Source organism: Trichosurus vulpecula, chromosome 5 (assembly GCF_011100635.1).
Source record: "Trichosurus vulpecula isolate mTriVul1 chromosome 5, mTriVul1.pri, whole genome shotgun sequence".
NCBI classification, from domain to species: Eukaryota; Metazoa; Chordata; class Mammalia; order Diprotodontia; family Phalangeridae; genus Trichosurus; species Trichosurus vulpecula.
This window is the reverse complement of record NC_050577.1, coordinates 2,287,064-2,308,305: the sequence shown is the minus strand read 5'-3', so window position 1 is coordinate 2,308,305 and position 21,242 is coordinate 2,287,064. Positions and strand designations below refer to the sequence as shown.

General features: G+C 48.2%; 1 protein-coding gene across 2 annotated transcripts in view; it reads right to left on the bottom strand.

Annotated features, from left to right (window-relative positions):
- The window catches only part of GLCCI1 (glucocorticoid induced 1), a 69,702-nt gene that overhangs the window by 3,421 nt on the left and 45,039 nt on the right, over positions 1-21,242 (bottom strand). For both annotated transcript variants that reach the window (XM_036761755.1, XM_036761756.1), the window contains exons 5-6: positions 19,307-19,459; positions 12,351-12,549 (exon numbers count right to left, since the gene is read on the bottom strand). In XM_036761755.1, the coding sequence (XP_036617650.1) occupies positions 12,351-12,549; positions 19,307-19,459 (352 nt within the window). The remainder of the gene's footprint in view (positions 1-12,350; positions 12,550-19,306; positions 19,460-21,242) is intronic.

Below are 21,242 nucleotides of genomic sequence, written 5' to 3'. Positions count from 1 at the left end.
GATAATCACTGGCTTTCCACCTCTCCCCTGGCCTTCCCTTACATAACCCTGCTCTTCATCTGCACCATGACCCTGCCCCTGCACCAGCCACCCTCTCCTCTTTTGCCCATCTTGACTCCTTGGTGAACCAACTGAACTCTGCATTGCCCTCCTCTACTGAATCCCTCAGGCCCTTATCATACTGCCCATTATGCCCAGCCAAGCCTCAGCCTTGGGTCACTCCCACCACTCATCATCTCTACCCTTACATGTGCACACACTGCTGGAGAAAATCATATGGCCATCTGACAGCGTCCACTACAAACGTGGGCTGCACAGCTTCAGCTGGGCCCTCACTGCCACCAGGCAATCTTACCTCCTTCCTTAGCAGCTCCCTCTCCCACTCTCCACAGCGGTCTTCCAAACCCTCTCACCTCTCCTCAGACCTCTCATGGCTACCCTCCCCCTCCGCCACTCTCTTGGCTGAGAACTATAATGGCACGCAAAGTGGGATTTTTTGCTGTTTCTCTTTTGGAGTGCTTCTCAGCACTAAGGCAATCAAGTGCCTTTGACTGAGTCTTGCCTTTGTATGAATCAAGAGTCCTTGATTGGAAACGGTATATATACTCTGAGGTTAGCATTTTGCTTTGGGGCTTACTCACTGGAAGAGTGTTCGTGTGATTTGGCCAGATGAGACTCTGGGCAGCTGTTATGGAGCCCCTCGGCTTCCAAAACCCAGATGTTGGTACTTCTCTCTCTGGTAACTATATTTGTATCGCTATGGACAGACAGAACCCCTGTCTGCTGATTTGTGTTAAGCAATTTTTATATGATTTCTGCTTGTAATTTGTGTTTTCTCTGAAGTTCAGGGTGCTGAATTTTCCCCCTGAACTAAGTGAAAGATATTTGTATGTTTAACTAAAGTGAGACTGTAAAGCCCTTAAAGCTGGTTTCCTTAGAAAAGCAGATCAAAGAACCTGTGCTAGCAGTTCTCCTGTGTGCTGGTGTTGTTAGCCTTACACAGCCACAGGAGCTGCAAGCAGCATTGTTGTTACAAGAACCCTGTCTCATATTTTACAGAAAAAATAAGCCATTCTCATGAGCTCCCTCCTCTCCCCCTTTCCTCATCTTCCATCACTCAGGTACCGTCCGTCCCTCCCTCCTCCAGCCCTGTCTCTCATGATGAGGTGGCCTTACTCCCTGACCAAGGTCAAGCCCTCTACCTGCTCAAGGCATCCCATTCCATCCTTTCTCCTCCAACAGACTTCCCCCTCTGTTGTTCTCACTCTCACTTCTTTTCTTTTTCTTTTTTAACTGAGTCTTCTTTATTATCAATATCTCACAGGACTCAAAAAGCCAAAACAAAAAAAGACATTACAATTTTGAAATCTGGGGATGGGGCTCCCTTTCCTCCCTGCTCCCTGCTGCCAGTCTGTCTACATTCTGGTCTCAGCTGGCTGTGGGAGATGAGTAGAGTCACTGAAGACAGAGGGAGATGGATGGAGGCAGAAGGAATCCAAAAGTCTCTCCCTACCCATCTGGGAAACAGGGCTTAGAGCCCAGTCTCTTTCTCTTCCCTTCTGTGAGATGTGTGTGCTCTGTGTGCGTGTACATGAGGGAAGACAGGGTATCGGGGAATGGAGACCTCAATAACAAACTGGGCTCAGTCCTACCTCCGAAATTCAGGGAGGAAGTAGTCTATATCTCCCTAGAAGTTGAATCAGGGTTGATCACTTATTTCCAATCTGTCCCTCTCTACTGGCTCATTTCCTTCTGTCTACAAATATGCCCATGTCTCCCCCGCCCTGAAAAAATTCTCACTTGATCCTTTCATCCCCTCTATCATACTATTTCTCTTCTGCCCTTTGTAGCTAATCTCCTTGAAAAGGAGTCTACAATAGGGGCCATCAATTTCTCTCCTCTCACTCTCTCTTAACAACCCTTTATAATCTGGCTTTTGACCTCGTCATTCCACCAAAACTGCTCTCTCCAAAATTACCAGTGATCTCTTAATCACTAAATCCAATAACCTTTTCTTAATCCTCATTCTCCTTGACCTCTCTCTTCAGCCTTTGGCATGGCTGACTACTCTCTCCCCCTGGATTCCCTCTTCTCTCTAGGTTTTCAGATCACCACCCTTTCTCCTCTCCCCCCACCCCCAGTTCTAGAAAATGATGAGACAACATGCCAAACCTATGGGATGCAGCAAAAGCAGTAATAAAAGGAAAATCTGTATCTCTAAATGCTTACATCAGTAAAACAGAGAAAGAGCACGGCAATGAATTGAGTGTGGAACTCAACTGGAAAAAGAACAAATTAAAAATCCCAAATTAAACAACAAACTGGAAATCCTAAAAACTAAAGATGAGGTTAATAAAATTGAATGTAAGAAAACCACTGAGTTAATAAGCAAAATTAGGATTTTGCTTTGTAAAGAAAAATACAATAAAATAGATTAACTGTTATAATTTTAAAGAGAGAGAAAACCAAATTACTAGTATTAAAAATGAAAAGCATGAATATACCACTAATGAAGAGGAAATCAAAGCAATCATTAGGAGTTACTTTGCCCAATTATATGCCAATAAATTTAACAGTTTAAGTGAAATGGAGAAACACTTACAAAAATAGAAATTGCCTAGATTAGCAGAAGAGGAAATAGAATATCTAAATAAACCTATTTTAGAAAAAGAAATTGAAGAGGCCATAAGTGAGCTTCTTTAAAAAAAAAGAATCAGGACCAGATGGATTTACAAGTGAATTCTACCAAACATTTAAAGATCAACTAATTCCAATATTAAGTAAATTAATTGGAATAGTAATAGGCAAGGAAAAGATACTACCAAACTCCTTTTATGAAAGAAACATGATGCTGATACCTAAACCAAGAAGAGCAAAAACAGATCAAGAAAAGTATAAAGCAATTTCACTAATGAATATGGATATAAAAATCCTCAATATAACATTAGCAATGTATCACAAAGATTACACATCGTGACCGCGTGAGATTTGTACCAGGAATGTAGGGATAGTTTAGCATGAGGAAAACTATTAACATAATTGATTATATCACTAACAAAAGTAACAAAAATCTATGATTATATCAACAGACACAGAAAAAGCTCTTGACAACATACAACACTCATTCCTATTAAAAAAAATTTGAAAACACAAGTATAAATGGATTTTTCCTTAAAATGATGAGAAGCATCTACCTAAAACCATCAGCAAGTATTATCTGTAATGGGAATAAGCCAGGTGCCTTCTCAATAAGATCAGGAGTGAAACAAGGATGCCAAATTGCCTACATGCCAATATTATTCAAAATTGTATTAGATACGCTAGCAAGGAACCAGAGGGTAAAACAGTCATCAAAAGAATCCACCAATAAAGAGATCCCAAACTGAAAACTCCAAGGAATAATTATAGTCACATTCCAGAATTATCAAGTCAAGGAGAAGATACTACAAGCAGCCAGAAAGAAACAATTCAAATACCATAGAACTATGAGTCAGGATCACACAGGACCTTGCAGCTTCTACATTAAAAGATAGGAGGGACTGGAACGCAATATTCCACAGGGCAAAGGAACTTGGACTACAACCAAGGATCAACTATCCAGCAAAACTGAGCATAGTCTTTTAGGCAAGGAGATGGACATTCAATGAAATAAGGAATTTCCAGACCTTCCTGATGAAAAGGCCAGAACCCTAACTCTAACTCTAACCCTAAATGCAAACTCAATGGAAAATTTGATCTTCAAATGCAAGACGCAAGACAGTCATGAAGAGTGGTTCACTCCATTGGTTATAATTCTTCTTTACAACCTGACTACAGTGAAAATGTTTAATGTGAAGGTATATGTAGTACCTATATTGGATTACATGCCTTCTTGTTTGGGGAGGGGGGAGGACAGGGAGGAAGAGAAAATCTAGAACTCAACAACTTGTGGAACTGAACGTTGTAAACTAAAAATAAATAAATTTAAAAGGAAAAAAAGAAATGCTAGCAAGAGCGGTAAGAAAAGAAAAAGAAATAGAAGGAATCAAAATGGGCAATCAGGTAATAAAACTTGTCTCTTCTTGCAGACAAGATGATGATATTCTTGGAAAATCCTAGAGACTCAACTAAAAAGTTAGTGGAAACAATGAATAATTTTTACCAAAGTAATAGGATATAAAATAAACTGACATGAATCATCAGCATTTCTACATATCAACAACAAAACTCTGCAAAAAGAGACAGTAAAAGATAGTCCATTTAAAATAACTGTAGACAGGATAAAATACTGGGGAGTATACCTGCCAAGACAAACCCTGGAACTGTATGAACATAATTATAAAACACTTTTTATACAAATAAAACCAAATTTAAATAAATGGAGAAATATTAACTGTTCATGTAATAAAAATGACAATTCTACCTAATCTACTTCTTCAATGCCATCCCAATTAAAGTTACCAAACTATGGTTTTCTTTGAGCTAGAAAAAATAACGAAATGCATCTGAAAGAACAAAAGGTCAAGGATATCAATGAAATTAATGAAAAAAGTAAAGGAAGGAGGTTTAGCAGTGACAGATCTTAAACTGTAGTACAAGATGGTAGTCAGTGAAACTATTTTGTACTGCCTAAGAAACAGAAATGTAGATCAGCAGAACAGAGCGCACATATGATACACAGTAGTAAATGGTTACAGCAACATTGTGTTTGACAAATGTAAAGACTTAGACTTATGGTATAAGAATTCACTATTTGGTAAAAATGACTGGGAAAACTGGAAAGCAGTCTGGCAGAAATTGTGATTAGACCAATCTTTTATACCATTCACCTAGATAAGGTCAAAATGGATACATGACCTAGATACAAAGGGAGATAATCATAAGAAAACTATAAGAACACGGAATGTATCACCTATCACATTAATGGACAGGAGAAGAATTTATGAATAAACGAGAGAATAGAGAGTATTTGTGATATGTAAAATGGAAAATTTTGATTAAATTAAAAAAGGTTTTATACCTTTACAATAATAAATAAAAACCAACATATGTAAATAAATAAAACCAATGTAGTCAAGATTAGAAGAAAAGAAGAAAACTAGGGAAAACATTTTATAGAGAGTTTCTCAGACACAGGTCTCATCTCACATCTCTGAACCTTGTCAAATTTATAAGGATGAGCCATTCTCCAACTGATAAACAGTCAAATATGAACAGGTAGTTTTTCAATGAAAATGTCAAAACTATATACAGTCATATGAAAATGCTTTAAATCATTGATTAGAGAAATGCAAATTAAAACACTTTTAAGATATCATTTTAAATGTCAAGCATTGGAGGAGATGTGGAAAAATTGGGACACTAAGACACTGTTGGCAAAACTGAACTGAGCTAATCATTTTTGAAAGCAATCTGCAATTGTGCCCAAAGTGTTAAAAACAAACAAACAAACAAAAAAACCTGTGCACACCCCTTGATCCAGCAATCCCACTACCAGGTCTGTTTCCCAAGATGATCAGGGAAAAAGGAAAAGAACCTAGATGCGCTAAACTATTTACAGCAACTCCCACTGTAGTGACAAAGAACTGGAAAGTGAGGGGATGCCCCTCAATTGGGGAAGGACTGAACACGTTGTGGTCTATGATCGTGATGGAACATGACTGTGCTGTGAGAAATGAAGAGCTGGATGATTTTAGAAAAACCTGACAGACTTCCAGGAAATAAATGAGCAGAACCAAGAGAGTGCCGTGCACAGGAACAGCAACATCCTCTGAAGAATAACCGTGAAGGCCTCAGCTACTCTAAGTGCTATAAATATGCAAATCAGCTACGAAGAGCTTGGGAAGGAAGATGCTCTCCACCTCCAGAGAAAGAAATGACAAAGAGAAGGATGCACAGTATGGTGTGTGTGTGCTGTAGAGGGCTTGAGAGGGCGATGAAGTTGTAGACCAACCAGCATGGTGAGTGGGAGATATAAAGGACCATCTCAATGCAGTTATGCTCCAGTTAGAATGACGTACTACTAATGCATAGTGGGTCTAATCTGCAATTTCCTAAGTTGCTCCAATTCCATCCAACACAAGACAAGAGGAGCAAAGGCAGCGTGGGTAGTAGGAGTAATCCACAGGTTTGGCCAGCTGTGTTTAGCAAGAGTGGGGGGTGGTGTTCTAGCAGTCGAGAGGTGAACTGGTTTACCAAGGGGAAGGGAGGAGAGGGCAGCCCCAGCAAGCTCTATGAGGAAGTGGAAACAGCCCTAAAGAAAACAGGGATCCATGGCAGAGGTCAGTGCTGGAAGCACTTGAGTGTGGGGGTCACTTGTGAAAGAGGTGAGAGAGGGACTGGCAGCACTCATGTGGGGCATAACTGCCCAGAAAGAATCAAGAGCCTATCAACAGCCACCAGCCGGTGGGGGTGCCTTTCTTCTCTCTGCCGAGTATTTATAAGAACAAGTTACGCCGATGAGATAGGCATCCTTGACCACAACACAAGACAGGAACAGGAGAGACTGTATTCACAGGAGACACCGGGACATTTGCACAGCTGCCTCAGTTTACCTGCACAGAGCACAGGCACACCAACTGGCCCTTTGTAAAAAGCACTGGGGAGGGCGATACATGGACACTCTGATCCTCCTGGGAGACTTTGGGAGGGTGGTGAAGCCTGTGAAGCCCTTCTCAGAAGAACATCTGTAAAAGCTCAAAACAAAATAGAAGAATGCAAAGGAAACCAACTCTACTGAAATCCAGCTGTCCAATTGCTAAAGGCCTTCTCCTATTACTAGGTTAATATTCTCTAAGATTCCAAGGCAGACCCTCCAGATGTAACTGGATTTGGTGATTCTCTAATCATTAGGAACAACGCAGTCGTAATGAGATCCCAGGCAGATACACGTTTGCTAAAGATGCCTGCCTCTATCCATCACAGGGTCCAAAGGGAAGAGGGATTTCCTGTGGATGGTGAGGTGTCTGCAGATTGGGGGTGGAGGGGAACACCAAGGAGCTGTGGAGGCCTGGTGGCCCAGATGGGATGGTCGCTAGAGCAGGGGTCCAAACGAGGGGGCCGTGGTGCTGGTTTGCTTTGAAGCTTTTGGGAGCTGTCAGGGAATTCCTTGTGATCTGATGTATTTTGTGTTGTTTCATGAATTTAAAAACGTGATTCTGAGAAGGGATCCTCAGGTTTCACCAGACTGCCAAAGGGCTCTATAATACACAAAGGTTGAGAACCCTGGGGTCCTAGGGCATTTCTGGACTTGGGGTTTGGCATGACAAATAAATTTGTTCTTTACTTAGAGAACCACCAACTGAATCCTTGCAAAGTTCTCTCCCAGTTCCCTGTCTCCTACCATAAGCCTTAGGCCAAAGCGCAAAGGTCAGATCATTGTCCTCTACTTTGTCCTTCCCTGCTGACTGCAGACGTGCCCAAGTCTGACCCATCCTGAAAAAGCCCTCCCTAGACTCCACCATCACTCTTCCCTTCACAGCAGAATTAGGAAAGGAAAGCCCCCATTGTTTACACTTTCTGCTTCCATTTTCTGTCTTCCCCCAAAGTTACCAGTGAGCTCTGACTGGCCAAAGCCAATGGCCTTTCTCAGTCTGAACCCTTCCCAACCTTAGTCTGCCATGTGACTGCTGGCCTTTTGTGACTCCCCCTCCATCTCAGCCCACTAACACTGGATGCCCCCAGGCTCAGTCCTAGGCCCTCTTCTCTCTATACTCAATCATTTTATGTCTCCAGGTAGACGGATGAATTCCGGCTCTAAACAGTCATCTTTGGTCTCCCTCCTAAACAAAGTCCCAGAGGCACCTCCCATTGGATGGGGCCTCTCCACTCACACAACCCCCAACTCAGTGCTGGCCTTAGGGCATCCCACCTCAGCCAGGCCCCCCCCCCAGCAGCCTCCTCACCATTTCTCCACTCCCCAAACAAATGCCAGAGTGATTTCCCTAAAATGCAATAACACAAAGAGGAAGGTGCTATTAATATCAGCCTTTTAGATCTGAGGAAACAAAAGACTGCTCACCCAGGATGTCTGAGGCAGGATTTGAACCCAGGGCTTCCAGATTCCAGGTGCAGTGTCCTAGGCACTTTGGCACTCTCACCACCCAACTGAGCTTCCTATTGCCTAGGGAATCAACCATGGACTCTGGCTTTTCAATTTCTTTGCAGCTGGGCCTCTATCTCTCCCTCCAGCCTTGTCCCCTTTCCTCCCCTCAAGTCTAGCAGGGTGGCCTTCTCACTGTCCCTTACATGGAGGGAGAGCTAGCAGGGATAGTAACAACAGCAGCTGGAGTTTCTGCCCTGTCTCCTGCATGCCAGGCCCTGGGCTCAGCTCTCTTCTTTGGTCCTCACAAGAGCCAGGAGGTCAATGACATGATTATCCCCATTTTGTAACCCAGGAATCCGAGCCAAGCGGTGGTGAAGTGACTTGCCCAGGGTCTCACAGCTAGCACAGGCTGGACCGGAAGTCAGGCCCCTGTGAAATCCCACCTGGTCTCTTCCTCTGCATCGGGTGACCTTCATGGCTGGGATGAACCCCCTCCTCCATCCATCTCTCAGACTCCTGCTCTTCCTCAGAGCCTCTGCTCACACTTGCCTCACACATCCTCCACGATGCCTCTGGGATTCCCCTATGAACTTGTACGGAAGCTCCTCGAGGGCAGGGCCTGCTTTGTTCATTGCCTAGAGAAGCACCTAGGGCTCCTAGCAAGGCACAGCTCCTCACCAGACCTGCTCCCTGAGCTGGCTCTTCATCTGACTCCGATGTCACCAGGAGCCAGAAAGGCCAGGGCAGATACCCAGGGAAAGGATGGAGAGCTTCGAGCCCATCCCTAGTAGGCACCGTTTGCACCAATCCCTAAGTGTTCCACACAATGACCTCCCTTGTCACAACTGCAAGCCGCTACCACCCAGGAGGAGCCCGTGTGGATGTGGAAGGCCCGGGTTCTGGTGCAGCGCTTTGCCTGTGCTAACCGTTCTAAGCACGCTGGAGTCCTCTAGCATTTTAAATTGAATTCCTTTTCTTCGGTGCACGATAAGACAGATTACACCACAAGCCTTGGGAATCAAATCTTTTTAGACATGGCTTTGCTGTTAAACGTGTACTAAGTATATAAAAATGGTTGGAGTTGGCCTGTGATCTTATCCAGCAATTTCAAATCCATAAATCTACAGAAAGGGCTCTTCTCTATTTTCAGTCTTAATTCTCTAATCCCAAGAGCCCCATCCACACCCCTTCCCAAATGGGGTTCTGACCCTCTTAGAGATCACCAGTTTGGAGACAGCATCTACTACGACGTCCCCGTTCACATGGACAGAGGCCAAGTTTGCCGTTTTAAAAGGGCAGTGTTAGGGTTTAACCACATTTGGCAGAACCATTAAACCTTTGCACATTATAGGCAGGATGACAGACAAAACACTCAGTGTTTCCTTGGGAATCGCTGCCCTTTCAGCCTGAGAGCAGCCAAGATCTTTAAGTACAAATGGCCTCCTGACTTCCTTTCTCCAGCTGCCTTTACTATTTCCCATGGCGGGGAGTCGGAAGGTCTTCAGCACAGGTAACACCAGCAGATCAATCCGCGCTCTCACATCTTGTTTTTGTCATACGATTCCCTGATTAGGTTTTCACTCTGGCCCTCTCAGGAGCCCTCCTCGGTCCCACAGGGCAGCCGGCTCAGCCACACTACGAGCCTCCTCGTGGTCTCTGGGCGACGTGCAGTTTTAGCCATCCGTCCTTTCTGGGACAACGGGGGCCGCTAAGAGCGCTCCGGCCTGCGTCTACCCATCCCATCTGTCCCAGGAGTGTTATCGCTGTTATCACCACTCGGGCAGAGACGCAACCTGATCTGCTCTGATGCCGAGAGCTTGGTCGAGTTTGTCTAATTCAACTTTGTAGCAGCCCTAACAGGTCCAGAGTGAAGAGAGGTATTCTGGCCATGTGAGGGCCATGTACCACTGCAAGGTCGGACAAAGACTGAGCCCCCACAGAGCCCAGGCCTTGCCCTATGGGGCCTGTCTGGCCCCAACCTGGCTGAGCCATGAAACAACGACTGCAGTAGGGCCTTGGACTAATAACCGGAGTCCCAGATTTCCCCACCTTGTGACCAACACCTATTCATTCTCACCTAGGAATGTCAGTCCAGGATTTTTAGGCCTTAAAATTCTAAATGAGAATCATAAGAGCAGGAGGGCACCTTGCCCAATCTCAGCTCAGGCACAGGAAGGTCAGGGTGAGACAGTGAGAGGAGATGAGTCTGAACCTCACCTCCCCCATTCACTTATTACAAGTCACTTCGCTCTGAGTCTGTGTCCTCATCTGTAAAGTGAGAAGTTGGACAAGGGGGATCCTGAGGCCCCTTCCTAAATCCACGGCTCTACGAGCGACCACAGGCAAGTCACTAACTCCTCAGTTTCCCTAGAGGTATCAATTCCAGATGAAGGGTCCCTCCCTTTAAAGTTTCTGCCTCTTGCTTACTATAAAGAGAGCACGAAAGCTGTCTCTCCAAGTTTCTGGAGGTAGTCACGTGTCATGTGTAGGAGGGATTAGGTGTGTCCTCCCTGGCCCCACAGAGCAGACCTGGAAGGAAAGGGGGAAGTGTGGGGTGGGAGCCATCCCAGGGAGGCCACCTGCAGCCGGAGGTCAAGAAAAACTCCCTGACACTAGAGCCATGGGAATGCGCTGTGAGCCCCTCAGAAAGCCTCCCAGCAAAGGCTCCTGTGTCACAAAAAGCTTCTTGTTCAGGGAGGGGCTGGACAAGGTGGTCACTGGAATCCCTTCCAAGCCTGAGAGGATTCTGGGGGACAAATAAGCCGAGGACACGAATTTATGTTCTTCAGCCAAAAGGCCTGACCAGAAGGGTATCCGGTCTGCCTGTGATTCAGCAGAGTTCCCCAATTTCCATTTTCAAAACTGAGAACCCTCCTGGTGCGTGGGAGGAATGGTGCAACTAGCTGGGTCCAGCAAGCGTGTCCCCCCGCTCCCCACTGGCCTTTCACTTCCAACATGGCCACTTTCACATCGCAGCTTGTGTGCATGTGCTTGTGACGCTCCTGTGCGACCGCAAGCAGAACTTCACTGAGCCAAATACGAGAGCACTTTTTGTCAGTACCTAAGATATGCTACGAAAATGTCAAGGTTGGTCTGTTTACTAATCGTCCACAGTGCAAGCATGTCAGAGGAGTGGCTCCACTTTCATCCTAGGTCCAGGGCCAGGGAGAGGCCCTCCTAGGCTTTCTCTTCAACACGCAGGTTTCACAGAAGAGACTGTGGCCCAAATCACCAGAGAAACAACCTCTGGACAAACACCCACACCCTAGCACACACTGATCTTTAAAAGGAAGCCCTAGGGAGGAGAAAAGAGTCCTTGGATTTGGGGGATTTCTACCTTTGGGGTCAGCACAGTCTGCTTCCACCCTTCCAGTTGGGAAGCTGGCTGACTAATATGAAAAAGCCCTCCAAGTCACTGAGTATCGATGGATCCTGGCTGAAGCAGAGGGACAGCAGGAGCTGACAAAGCCTGATGGCCAACCCTGCCTCCTAAGGCTGTCGTGAGATGCCCGGCACTCGGAAGCCTCAGCACAAGCCACACATTAGTATGATTATGGCGAACTCCCCATTCATCTTTAATCAATAATAAAAACAGGATCTCCCAGTAACAGGTTGCCAGGGATGGCTGGCAGGTCAGTCGGTCAATCAGTACTCAAGGGCTGATGCTGTGCCAGGCGCTGGGCTCAACAACAGAGCACCCTGGGGAGGCCTGGTGCTGCTGCCTGAAGGGTTCTAGGATCCTTGGGCAGCAAAGATGCTGTCATCTGAGAAGGGTGATGGGGGGAGGGGAACGGGGGAGGCCTTATTACAATTATTACTACAGTCCAAGCTACAAAAGCCTTACCTAAAATGAGGCAGGACAATTGATTCAATTGCTACATTAACCAGTTTTCATATTTCTTATTATTGGACATTTAGAAAAGTTGGCATTTAAGTATTCAAAGGACTTTTCTGTCTGGCTTTCTTTTGAAATGGTTTTCCCTCCCAACAATTCTGACTCACCAACATACTCTGAAGCATGATAAAATGCAAATCAAGCCAGACAGCGACTGTCACTTGACCTCTGGGTGACATCAGGGCCAAAAATGGACCCATGTGCCCTAATGTTTTGTGGCCTTCCTTCCCAGATGGCTGCAGCTCCTCACCACAGGCTCTGCTCCCCTGGCATTCATGGAGGTTCGTGAAAATCACCTGAAGGAGGGTCAGGAAACCCAGGAAAGGCCAGCAAAGCTCACAAGAGCCCCTCCCAGCGCCCCCTCCGCTCTCCCCCAAGAGCAAGAAGCTGAAGTGACAGCAGCTCCAAGGCACCGGCCTGGGCCCTCCTCACCTTTATCGCGGTCATAGAGTAAGTCTTCAGTGGAGCACGGGCTGCCATCCTGGGACACACAGGGCGAGTGGCTACTGCTGCAGCTGCTGCTCCGCTCTGGCACCGACGGAGTCTGCGTATCTACACTGCGAGTGCCACTGCTGCTGCTCCGGTACTGGGCGGGCAGCGGGGCGCGGCGGCCGTCAGGAACGTCCAGGGGCTGGAATACAAACAGCGCCCCACGAGGTCACTGCCGCGGCCTGCCTGCCTTTGGGCAGCACCTTTCTGGGAGAGGCTCACCCGGTGACCTCGTTGAGGCTCTAGGGATCCCACGCCCATGGTGCCAGCCCCTCAAAGAGCTCGCCCTTCCGTCCACTGACCCCCAGAAGCACCACCAGCTGACAAACGGAATGTGTCCTCTCCATCACCGAGATCCGTCTTGGGCTCTCGTCCTCTCTTCTCCATCCCCAGGGCATGCCCCGAGGTCAGGCCTGGCGCCACAGCTGACACTTCCCTTGTCAACTCCACACCCAATGTCTCAGCTGGAGCTTTAAATCGGCGTTGGAGGTTCCACCGACATTACCAGATCATCGGGCACGTTAGCCGGAACCCTGTGCGATTTCTGGCAATCACTGAAAATAGCCTTTAACAACAGAGTGCCTGGTGCCTGACCTCTCCATCTCTCGCCTCTCCACAGTGTCTCCCTCATGGAATGGAGAGTCCCCTGAGAGCAGGGTCTCCGTCCACCCTTCCTTCTACCCCAAGCTCAGCATGGTGCCTGGCCCACAGTAAGCACTGGGTGACATGACCTGCCCTTCTACGTTTGGAAAAGTCGGCTCCCTGGCACTGTCTGAATTATCCTGCATCTTGTCACCTGTGTAAACTGCTAGTGGAACGGAAGCCCCCTGACGGCACAGATGGCTTCTCATTGGTTTGGGTCCCTGTCACCTCCCCTGGTGTGTTGGTAAACAAAATGGGCTCTTAGCACTCAGTTCAACCAAGTGCCCTTGAAGAGTTCGGCCTTTGTTTCCTTGATTAGATTTGGGAATCCTTGGTGACCTCCTTGTCTCAGGGGAGGGCCTAATTTACACATGAGTTTCAGTGACATGTTTGGGACATCAGAGGCTTTTAGACCACATGGGTTTAAGTTGCCTCTGTGACGATTCTAGGTCACATGGTGAGTCGCATGTGTGACTCATTCGTGACCCTGAAAAAGAGAGAAAACCAGGGGTTGGCTTTCTCTTTTTCAGAGCTCTTACCCACAGCCATGGTGGCGTGTGTGACTCTGGACCAGCCCACGTTATGAGCTCCCGGGCTGAACCTAGACGTTGGTAACTATGAATTGTATTGGGTCTGTCTGTCCATGTTTGTAATTTGTTTGTATTTTCTCTGAAGTTCAGGGTGCTGCCTTTTTCCCCTGAACTAAATGAATGGCATTTGTATGCTGAATTAAAGTAAGCTTGTCAACCCCTTAATGTTGCTTTCCTTATTAAAGCAGATCAAAAGAATCTGGGCTTTGGCAGCGTGCTGGTAGCGTGCCTGTTGTTGGGCTTGTGTTGGTCTTTCACCCCCACAACCACTACTAGCCAGATTGTTGAAACACCTGGTTCCTGGTAGAAAGAAGGCATTTCCCAGTCCGACCGTACAACACATCTGAAATCATCCTGTGACTCTGCAGTCACTCTCAGGGACAGCAGGGCCCAAGCCAGTCTCACTAGTAATTCATATTCACTCGACCTCTCTTCTGCCCCTTCTTCAAGTGGGAGCCATTTGAAAGTGCTCCGAAATCCCCCAAGGGCAGATGCCAGAAAGGTAGAAAAGGCAACATCCAAAGCTTTTCAATTCTGTGTCTGGACGTGAGCAAAAACAAGCTGCAAGATTGGGGAAGTCAAAGACACTGATTCAAAATGTGCATGGGCTCATTCCTTCTGTTCACCTGGAAAGCTGTTGCCAGAGGTTGGGAGTGTAAGCTTAAGCTCTAGTGAAAGCAGAGGCTCTGAGAAGAGCCAGGTCTGCTGTGGGGGCTGGGATGGGAACACCAGTCCACAGAGAGAAAGCAGACACACCTACCTCCAATGGGCCTTTGGTTTTCTCTCCAAGGACTGGAAAGGACAGAACAAAATGGCACATGGGAAGCTGAGCCCGGAGAAGTATAAGGAGACACATAAGACAGCGTGGAGCTGCAGTGGAGGACGACAGGCTCCGGGCCTTGATAAAGTTAAGTATCTCCTCGGGCACCAAAAGAATTGCCAGGGACTGCTGAGGTACTGGCAGGCATCCCGATTCACAGCAGAGTGATCATAGAATTGGAAGAAGGCAAACCTCATTCCAGTTTTAAAAGGGTGGGGAGTGGGGAAGAAATGGCCAGAGAGCCTGACTTAGCATTTTGTCAAAATTCTACAACACAGTTCAATCAATCAATAAACATTTATTAAGTGCCTGCTAGACGCCAGGCACTGTGTGAAGTGCTGGGGATACAGAAAGAAGCAAAAAGCAGTCCCTGCCCTCAAGGAGCTTACTATCTAATGCAGGAGACAACATGCAAACAAATATAAACAAAGAAGGTATGCAGAATAAGGAGCAAATAATTAAAAGAGGGAAGGCACCAGGACTAAGAGGAGCTGGGGAAGGCTTCTTCCAGCAGGTGTGATTTTAATTGGGACCTAAATGAAGTCAGGAGGTCAGCAGTCTGAGCCAAAGACAGAAATGTTGCAGCCCTGGGGGATGGCCAGTGAGAATGCCCAGAGCCAAGAGATGGAGGGTCTTGTTCACAGACCAGCCAGGAGGCCGGGGGCACTGGACTGAAGAGCACGTGTTTGGGAATGAGGCGTCTAAGACCGGAAATGCAGGTGAGGCTGTCATGTACGCTTCTGAAGGCCAAACAGAGCATTCTGTATTTGATCCCGGAAGCCAAAGGGAGGCACCAGAGTTTACTGAGCAAAGGAATGACACAGTCGGAGCTGAGCAATAGGGAAATCCCTTTGGTGGCTAAATGAAGGATGGGCTGGAGCGGAGAGACAGAGGCTGGCAGACCTCCAAGCATCTACTGCAGGCATCCAGGTGTGAGGTGATGAGGGCCTGCAGCAGGGTGGGGGTAGGGTCAGAGGAGAGTAGGGGGCCTATCCAAGAGATGCTGCAGAGGTGAAGTCAACAGGCCTTGGTGACAGCTTGGCCACAAGGGTGGGAGAGTGAGATATCCAGGAGGACTCCTAGGTTGAGAGGCTGGAGGACGTGGAGGAGGAGGGTGCCCTCAACAGTAACAGGAAAGATAGAAGGGAGAAGAGCATGGGGAAAAGATCACAAGCTCTGCTGTGGACATAGAGTTTAAGATGTCTACTCGACATCCAGATAGAGATGTCTGAGAGATAGCTGGAGATGGGAGACTAGAGGTCAGCAGGGAGATTGGGGCAGGACAGGCAGAGGTGAGAACCATCAGCACAGAGATGGGTCACTGAATCCATGGAAGCTGATGAGCTCACCAGGGGAAGTAAGGAGTACAGAGTGGGGAGGAGCAGAGGGCCCAGGACAGACCCTGAGTGAGACCTGTGGTTAGAGGACGTGGTCTGGAGGAGGATCCAGCAGAGAAGATGGAGAAGGATGGGTGAGAGAGCAGGAAGAGGGTGGCCTGAAGACCTAGAGAGAAGAGGGAATCCAGGAGGGGAGAGTGACCAGCAGCGTCAGAGGCTGCCCAGAGGTCAAGTAGAATGAGGACTGAGAACAGATCACTGGATGTGGCCACCAAGATCATTAGTAACTCTGGAGAGGGCAGTTTGGGTGCAACGATAAGGTCGGAAGCCACGTTGTACAGCGCTGAGAGAATGAGAGGAGACAAAGCAGGGGCCCCATTTGCAGACGGCCTCTTTGAGGAGTTTAGCTCCAACAAGCAGATTGGATGATGGCAGGGAGGGAAGGATCCAATGAGGCTTTTCTAGGATGGGGAGAGATAGGCATGTTTGCAGGCAGAAGTGAAGGAGCTCAACAGATTGCAAATAAGAGACAGAGTGGGGATGAAGAGGGGCAATCTGTCGGAGGTCACTGGATGGACCGACAGCCCTTGAGCAAGTGGAGACCCTAGTGAGGAACAAGGCGAGATTACTCAGGAAAGGACAGCGCAACACTGAACTGGTTCACCAAGGAGTCAAGATGGACAGAAGACAGTGGCTAGTGCAGAGGAGATGGCCTGGGAGAGAATGGAGGTCAGGGAGCAGATGAAGAGCAGGCCAGTAGGGGGAGGTGCAAAGCCCACAGGTTATGGTGAGATAGGGGGATTTCAGAATTCCCGAACATAGAGGGGGATGGCAAGCTTGACTGCGTGACTGTCTTTATGGATTTCCTTCTCTCCGGCCTCCACTGCCTCCCCTCCCAATCCCTTCTCCAGCTCTGGCTCCCCAAACTGCTCTTCCCACTTACCAATGATGTCTTCATGGTCAAAGACAATGCCTTGTCTCTCGGGCCTTCATCAGAATCTTTCTGGAACTTTCTGCAGCTCTGGACACCAGCCACCTGATGCTCCCCTCAAGAACATGCTCCCCTCCCTTGGCTTCCAGGACCCTGCTCTCCCAGGCCCCTTCACCTCCCTGCCGACCATTCCGGGGCCTCCTCTGCCAGACTGTCCTCATGCACCATCTTCAGAGGCTCTTGCCTTAGCCCTCTTCATCTCCGCTTCCTTCTCCCTCAATGAGGTCACCAGTCCCCACAGGATCAATCACCACCTCCACACGGGCGACCTCCCAATGTGCGGATCCAAGCTTTCACCTCTCTCCTGAACTCATTTTCCATATATCCATGGATCTGGCCCAGAGGCCCCTCAAAACTCAGCATGGCACCCCCCAAATCGCATGTCCCTCCTGCAACTTTGCCCATTTTGGTCAAGGGTCTGGCCACCTCCCAGTGACGCTGGTCTGTGCCTCTCCCTTCTCCCCCATGCCACAATCCCACCCGGCGCCCACCGCTGCTGACTCTGCCTCTTCAGCGTCTCCCTTACTTCCAGCCCTCATCCTTTCTCCTCTTAGTTACTGTACCAGCCTCCTTCCTCGGGGGTCTCCCTGAACCTGACCATCCCACCTCTATGCCACCTCCCACATGGCTGCCAGGCAGACGTTCCCAGAATTGCTTCATCGCGTGTCTAGAGCCGGAACAAACCTTGGCGGCCAGACCCACCGGGTCCCTCCTTTCAGAGATGAGGGTCTGGGACGTGGGCAGTGGCATGTGTCAGAGGTGGCATGGGAGCCCACTCCAGAGTCAGGTCCTCTTTCCCCTCTGCTGTGCCTAAACCAAGACCTGACCAGGTCATCATCCTGCTCGGAACTTTCTGAGGCTCCCTACTGCCCTTTAAGTCAACTCCAATCTTGTCCACTTGGCTTTGAAAGCCTTGTACAGACTGGCTCTTTGCCTATCCAGGCTGACTGAGCGCCAGGCCTGGTACAAGGTGCTGGGAATACAAAGTTCAATGGGAAATCATCCCTGCCCTCAGACAGCTTATGCTCTAGCTCCAGGAGACGGTATGTGCTAACATAAGCATATTAAAAATAAATATAAAAGATAAATCTAAGAGAACACATCAATTTGGAGGGGGGGGGGACTCAGGAAAGGCCTCCACAGAAGAGCTAAGCTTTGGAAGAAAGGAGGATTCTAAGCACCTTCTATGTGCCAGGCACTGTGCTAAGCATGTTACAAATGTAATCTCATGCGATCTTCACAACCCCCTATAATAAGCCCCATTTTACAGTTGAGGAAACTGAGGCAGACTGAAGTCTCACTTGCTCAGGGCGCTACAGCTAGCAGCGTCTGAGGCTAGATCTGAACTCAGGTCTTCCTGAGCGCCAATGCAGGAGATGGAGCGTCGTGTGTAAAGGCAGCCAGAAGAGAAGTCTGGCTGGAGCCTGAAGCCAGGCTGGGAAGGGCTCTTGTGCGAATTCCTGGGCAGGTTACAGAGCCAGGGAGTGATGCAGTCTGCTTCACGCTTCAGTCACTGAGGCCGAGTGCCCATTGAGGAAGCTCCTATAAGTGTACAGGCCAGAGCAGGCCTGAACGGCACACAGGCTGGGGTCAAGCGAAGGCCAGAAGAGATCCTGTCAAGGGCCCTCTGCCCCAAGTCCCCTGATTTCAAGTGACAGTGCCAGGCACACAGTAAACACTGAGCAAGGCCTTGGTGACTATCTTACAATAAAGAAGGTTTCCAGGAAAATGTCATATGGAAATTTTTAAAGAGCAGTTTTGCCTCCAGATGCTCTTTCAATCCATTTCACTCCCCACCACAGTCACACTGATCTCTGTCTCTAAAACAAGGGTGATGCTCATGGGATCCCAGCTCAGGGGCCCCGGAGTCCAGCCCGCCCCCATACTGCAGAGGAGCCCAGAGAAGGGACAGGATGGGGAAGCCTCAGGGAGGGTCTGAATTCTGACGCTGCAAGCACCGAGCCAGTGTCCGTGCGCACACCACATGTGCCAAGAAATAAATGATATGGGGCTTTTTAAAATGGAGTGATCTCCATATCACTGCTAGGAGTAAAAAGCATGACCAGCACTCTGTCCATGTGAGCTGGCTCACCAGTCAGTGTCTCCTTAACCAATGTACAGTTGCCCCGGAGCCAGCTCTGGTGCCAAGGCCTGTGATGGCGTCAGAGACAGCAGGAAACAAGGACCTCACGAGACACAGTTCAGAGGACGCTACACCAAATCACAGATGAGGCAGGTCTGGCTGCCATGCCAACTCTGAACAATGTTCAGGCTGAAGCCTCCCTGGTTTTGCTCTGTTTGGATGAAAAAGCGCAGACTTCCAACTTAAACAGATTCTGAATTAAAGGGCCCACAAGCCAGGCCAGCTAGCCCAGGGCCAATGCAGGCACATTTAGACTTTACCTTTAGGAGAGAAGTTACTGTAAAACATTCCTAAGACATTTTGAACCTTTTCAGATTTTTTCCTTCTATTCCCAAACCCCCTCTACCAAAAAAGAGAGAGATTCAAGCCCTCTTACCTTGCCTCCTTCCTCCTTCCCACTGTTCTCTTTAATGAACACTTTTTCTAGTTCTGGACTGATTCCTTCTACATTGCAGGGGACCCGTGAAACAGCAGACTTTGGCGCTGAGATATTGGACAGAGGCATAGAAGCAGATCTGGAGCCAACAGCCTAAAAAGACAACCAGGATTAGCTTTCAAATTACTTATGAAAGTTGAAACCAAAAGAGCACCTTAAAGAACAGGCCTGAAACTCAATTGGGAAGGCATGTGGCCATCTGGGTTTGACTGATCTCCACAGTTCTGCCCTCTCTCACTGTCCATCTGCAGCAGGAAGGGCCCGGGGTCTCGGCTGGTCAGAAAAGAAGACATTATTTGTGTACCTTAAAGTTTCCATCACATATAGCTTCTCTCGGTGTCCCTGCTCTTGACTGACAATTCATGAAGCTACCAGCCAACGAGGCTCAGCGTGGGGCACGGAGTACCCTTGGGGGACAGTGGAGGGCTGGAAGAGGAGGGAAGGCTTCCTGTGAGGGGAGCCTGCAGGACAAGAAAGGTGGAGAGCAGCATTCCAGGCTCTGGGAAGCACCTGGACAGTGTTTAAAGTCCAGTGCATTTAGCTCCTTCTAGGGATACAGATCAGTCTCAGGCCAAGGTATTCACCTACCTCTCCGAGAGCAGAAATGTAGAGCTGACCAGCCCTCAGCACCTCCTCTACCGAGCCTGTGTCCACTGGCACCTAGCTGCTTTAGGCACCGGGTGCGGCATCATGTTTGGTCAAGCAGACCAGGTTCTGGGCCTTCAAAGGCTTGGTTACACATGCACAGACAAACAGGGGACTCAGAGCTAAAACAAGGGGTGGGGAAAGCAAAGGGCAGAGGCGAGAGTTCACAGAAGGGAGGTCGCTCTGGTAAACGCTGGAGGCAGGGTGGACGTTGAAGGTGCATGTCCTTTTTCAAAGGTGAATGGGAGAGTTCCTCCAGAATGCAGATTGCCACCCCTTTGTCCCTACAGAACACAGGGGACTCTCTGGGTCTGAATCCCCTGACGAATCCTGCCCTGCTCATTATTAACTGGGTGGCAAGCTGCCAGCACCACCCCAACCTTTCCCTCTGAGGACCAGGGACGCGTCATGTAGCTGCCCCTGACAGAGCATGGCAAACTTTTCTCCCAACAGTCCTAAGAAAGACTCAGACTGCAAGCAGGATCATCCCCACTATACAGAGGGGGAGACTGAGGCACAGAAAGGCACAGCAAGTGACAGAGCCAGAACCGGAACCAACATCCCCACCCCCGCTCCAAGGTTCTTTCTACTAAGTGGATATGTTCCTTTTTTTTTTTTTTCGTATTTCACCCAATCACATGTAAAAACAATGTTTAACATTCTTTTGTTTTTTAAAGTTTTGAGTTCCAAATTCTATCTCCTCCGCCCTCCTTCCTCCCCCCTCGAGACGGTAAGCAATCTGATATGGGTTACACATGTACCATCATGTAAAACATACATATTACATACAATATTAGTCATTTTGTGGAAGAAGACTCAGGAAGAATGGATGGAAGGGAGGGAGGAGGGAGGGAGGAAGGGAGAGGGGAAGGAGGGAGAGAGGGAGGAAGGAAGGGAGGAAGGAAGGAAGGGATGAAGGAAGGGACGAAGGAAGGAAGGGAGGGAAGGCGGGAGGGAGGAAGAAAGGAAGGGAGGAAGGAAGGAAGGAAGGAAGGGAGGAAGGGAGGAAGGAAGGGATGAAGGAAGGGACGAAGGAAGGAAGGAATGGAGGGAGGGAGGGAGGGAGGGAGGAAAAGAAATCAAGCCAGCTTTGATCTGCATTCAGACTCTTATCAGTTTTTTCTCTGGAGGTGGACAGCCTGCTTCATCATGAGTTCTTTAGGACTGCCTTAGATCACTATATTGCTGAGAGTTGCAGTCATTCACAGTTCCTCATCGAACAACACTGCTG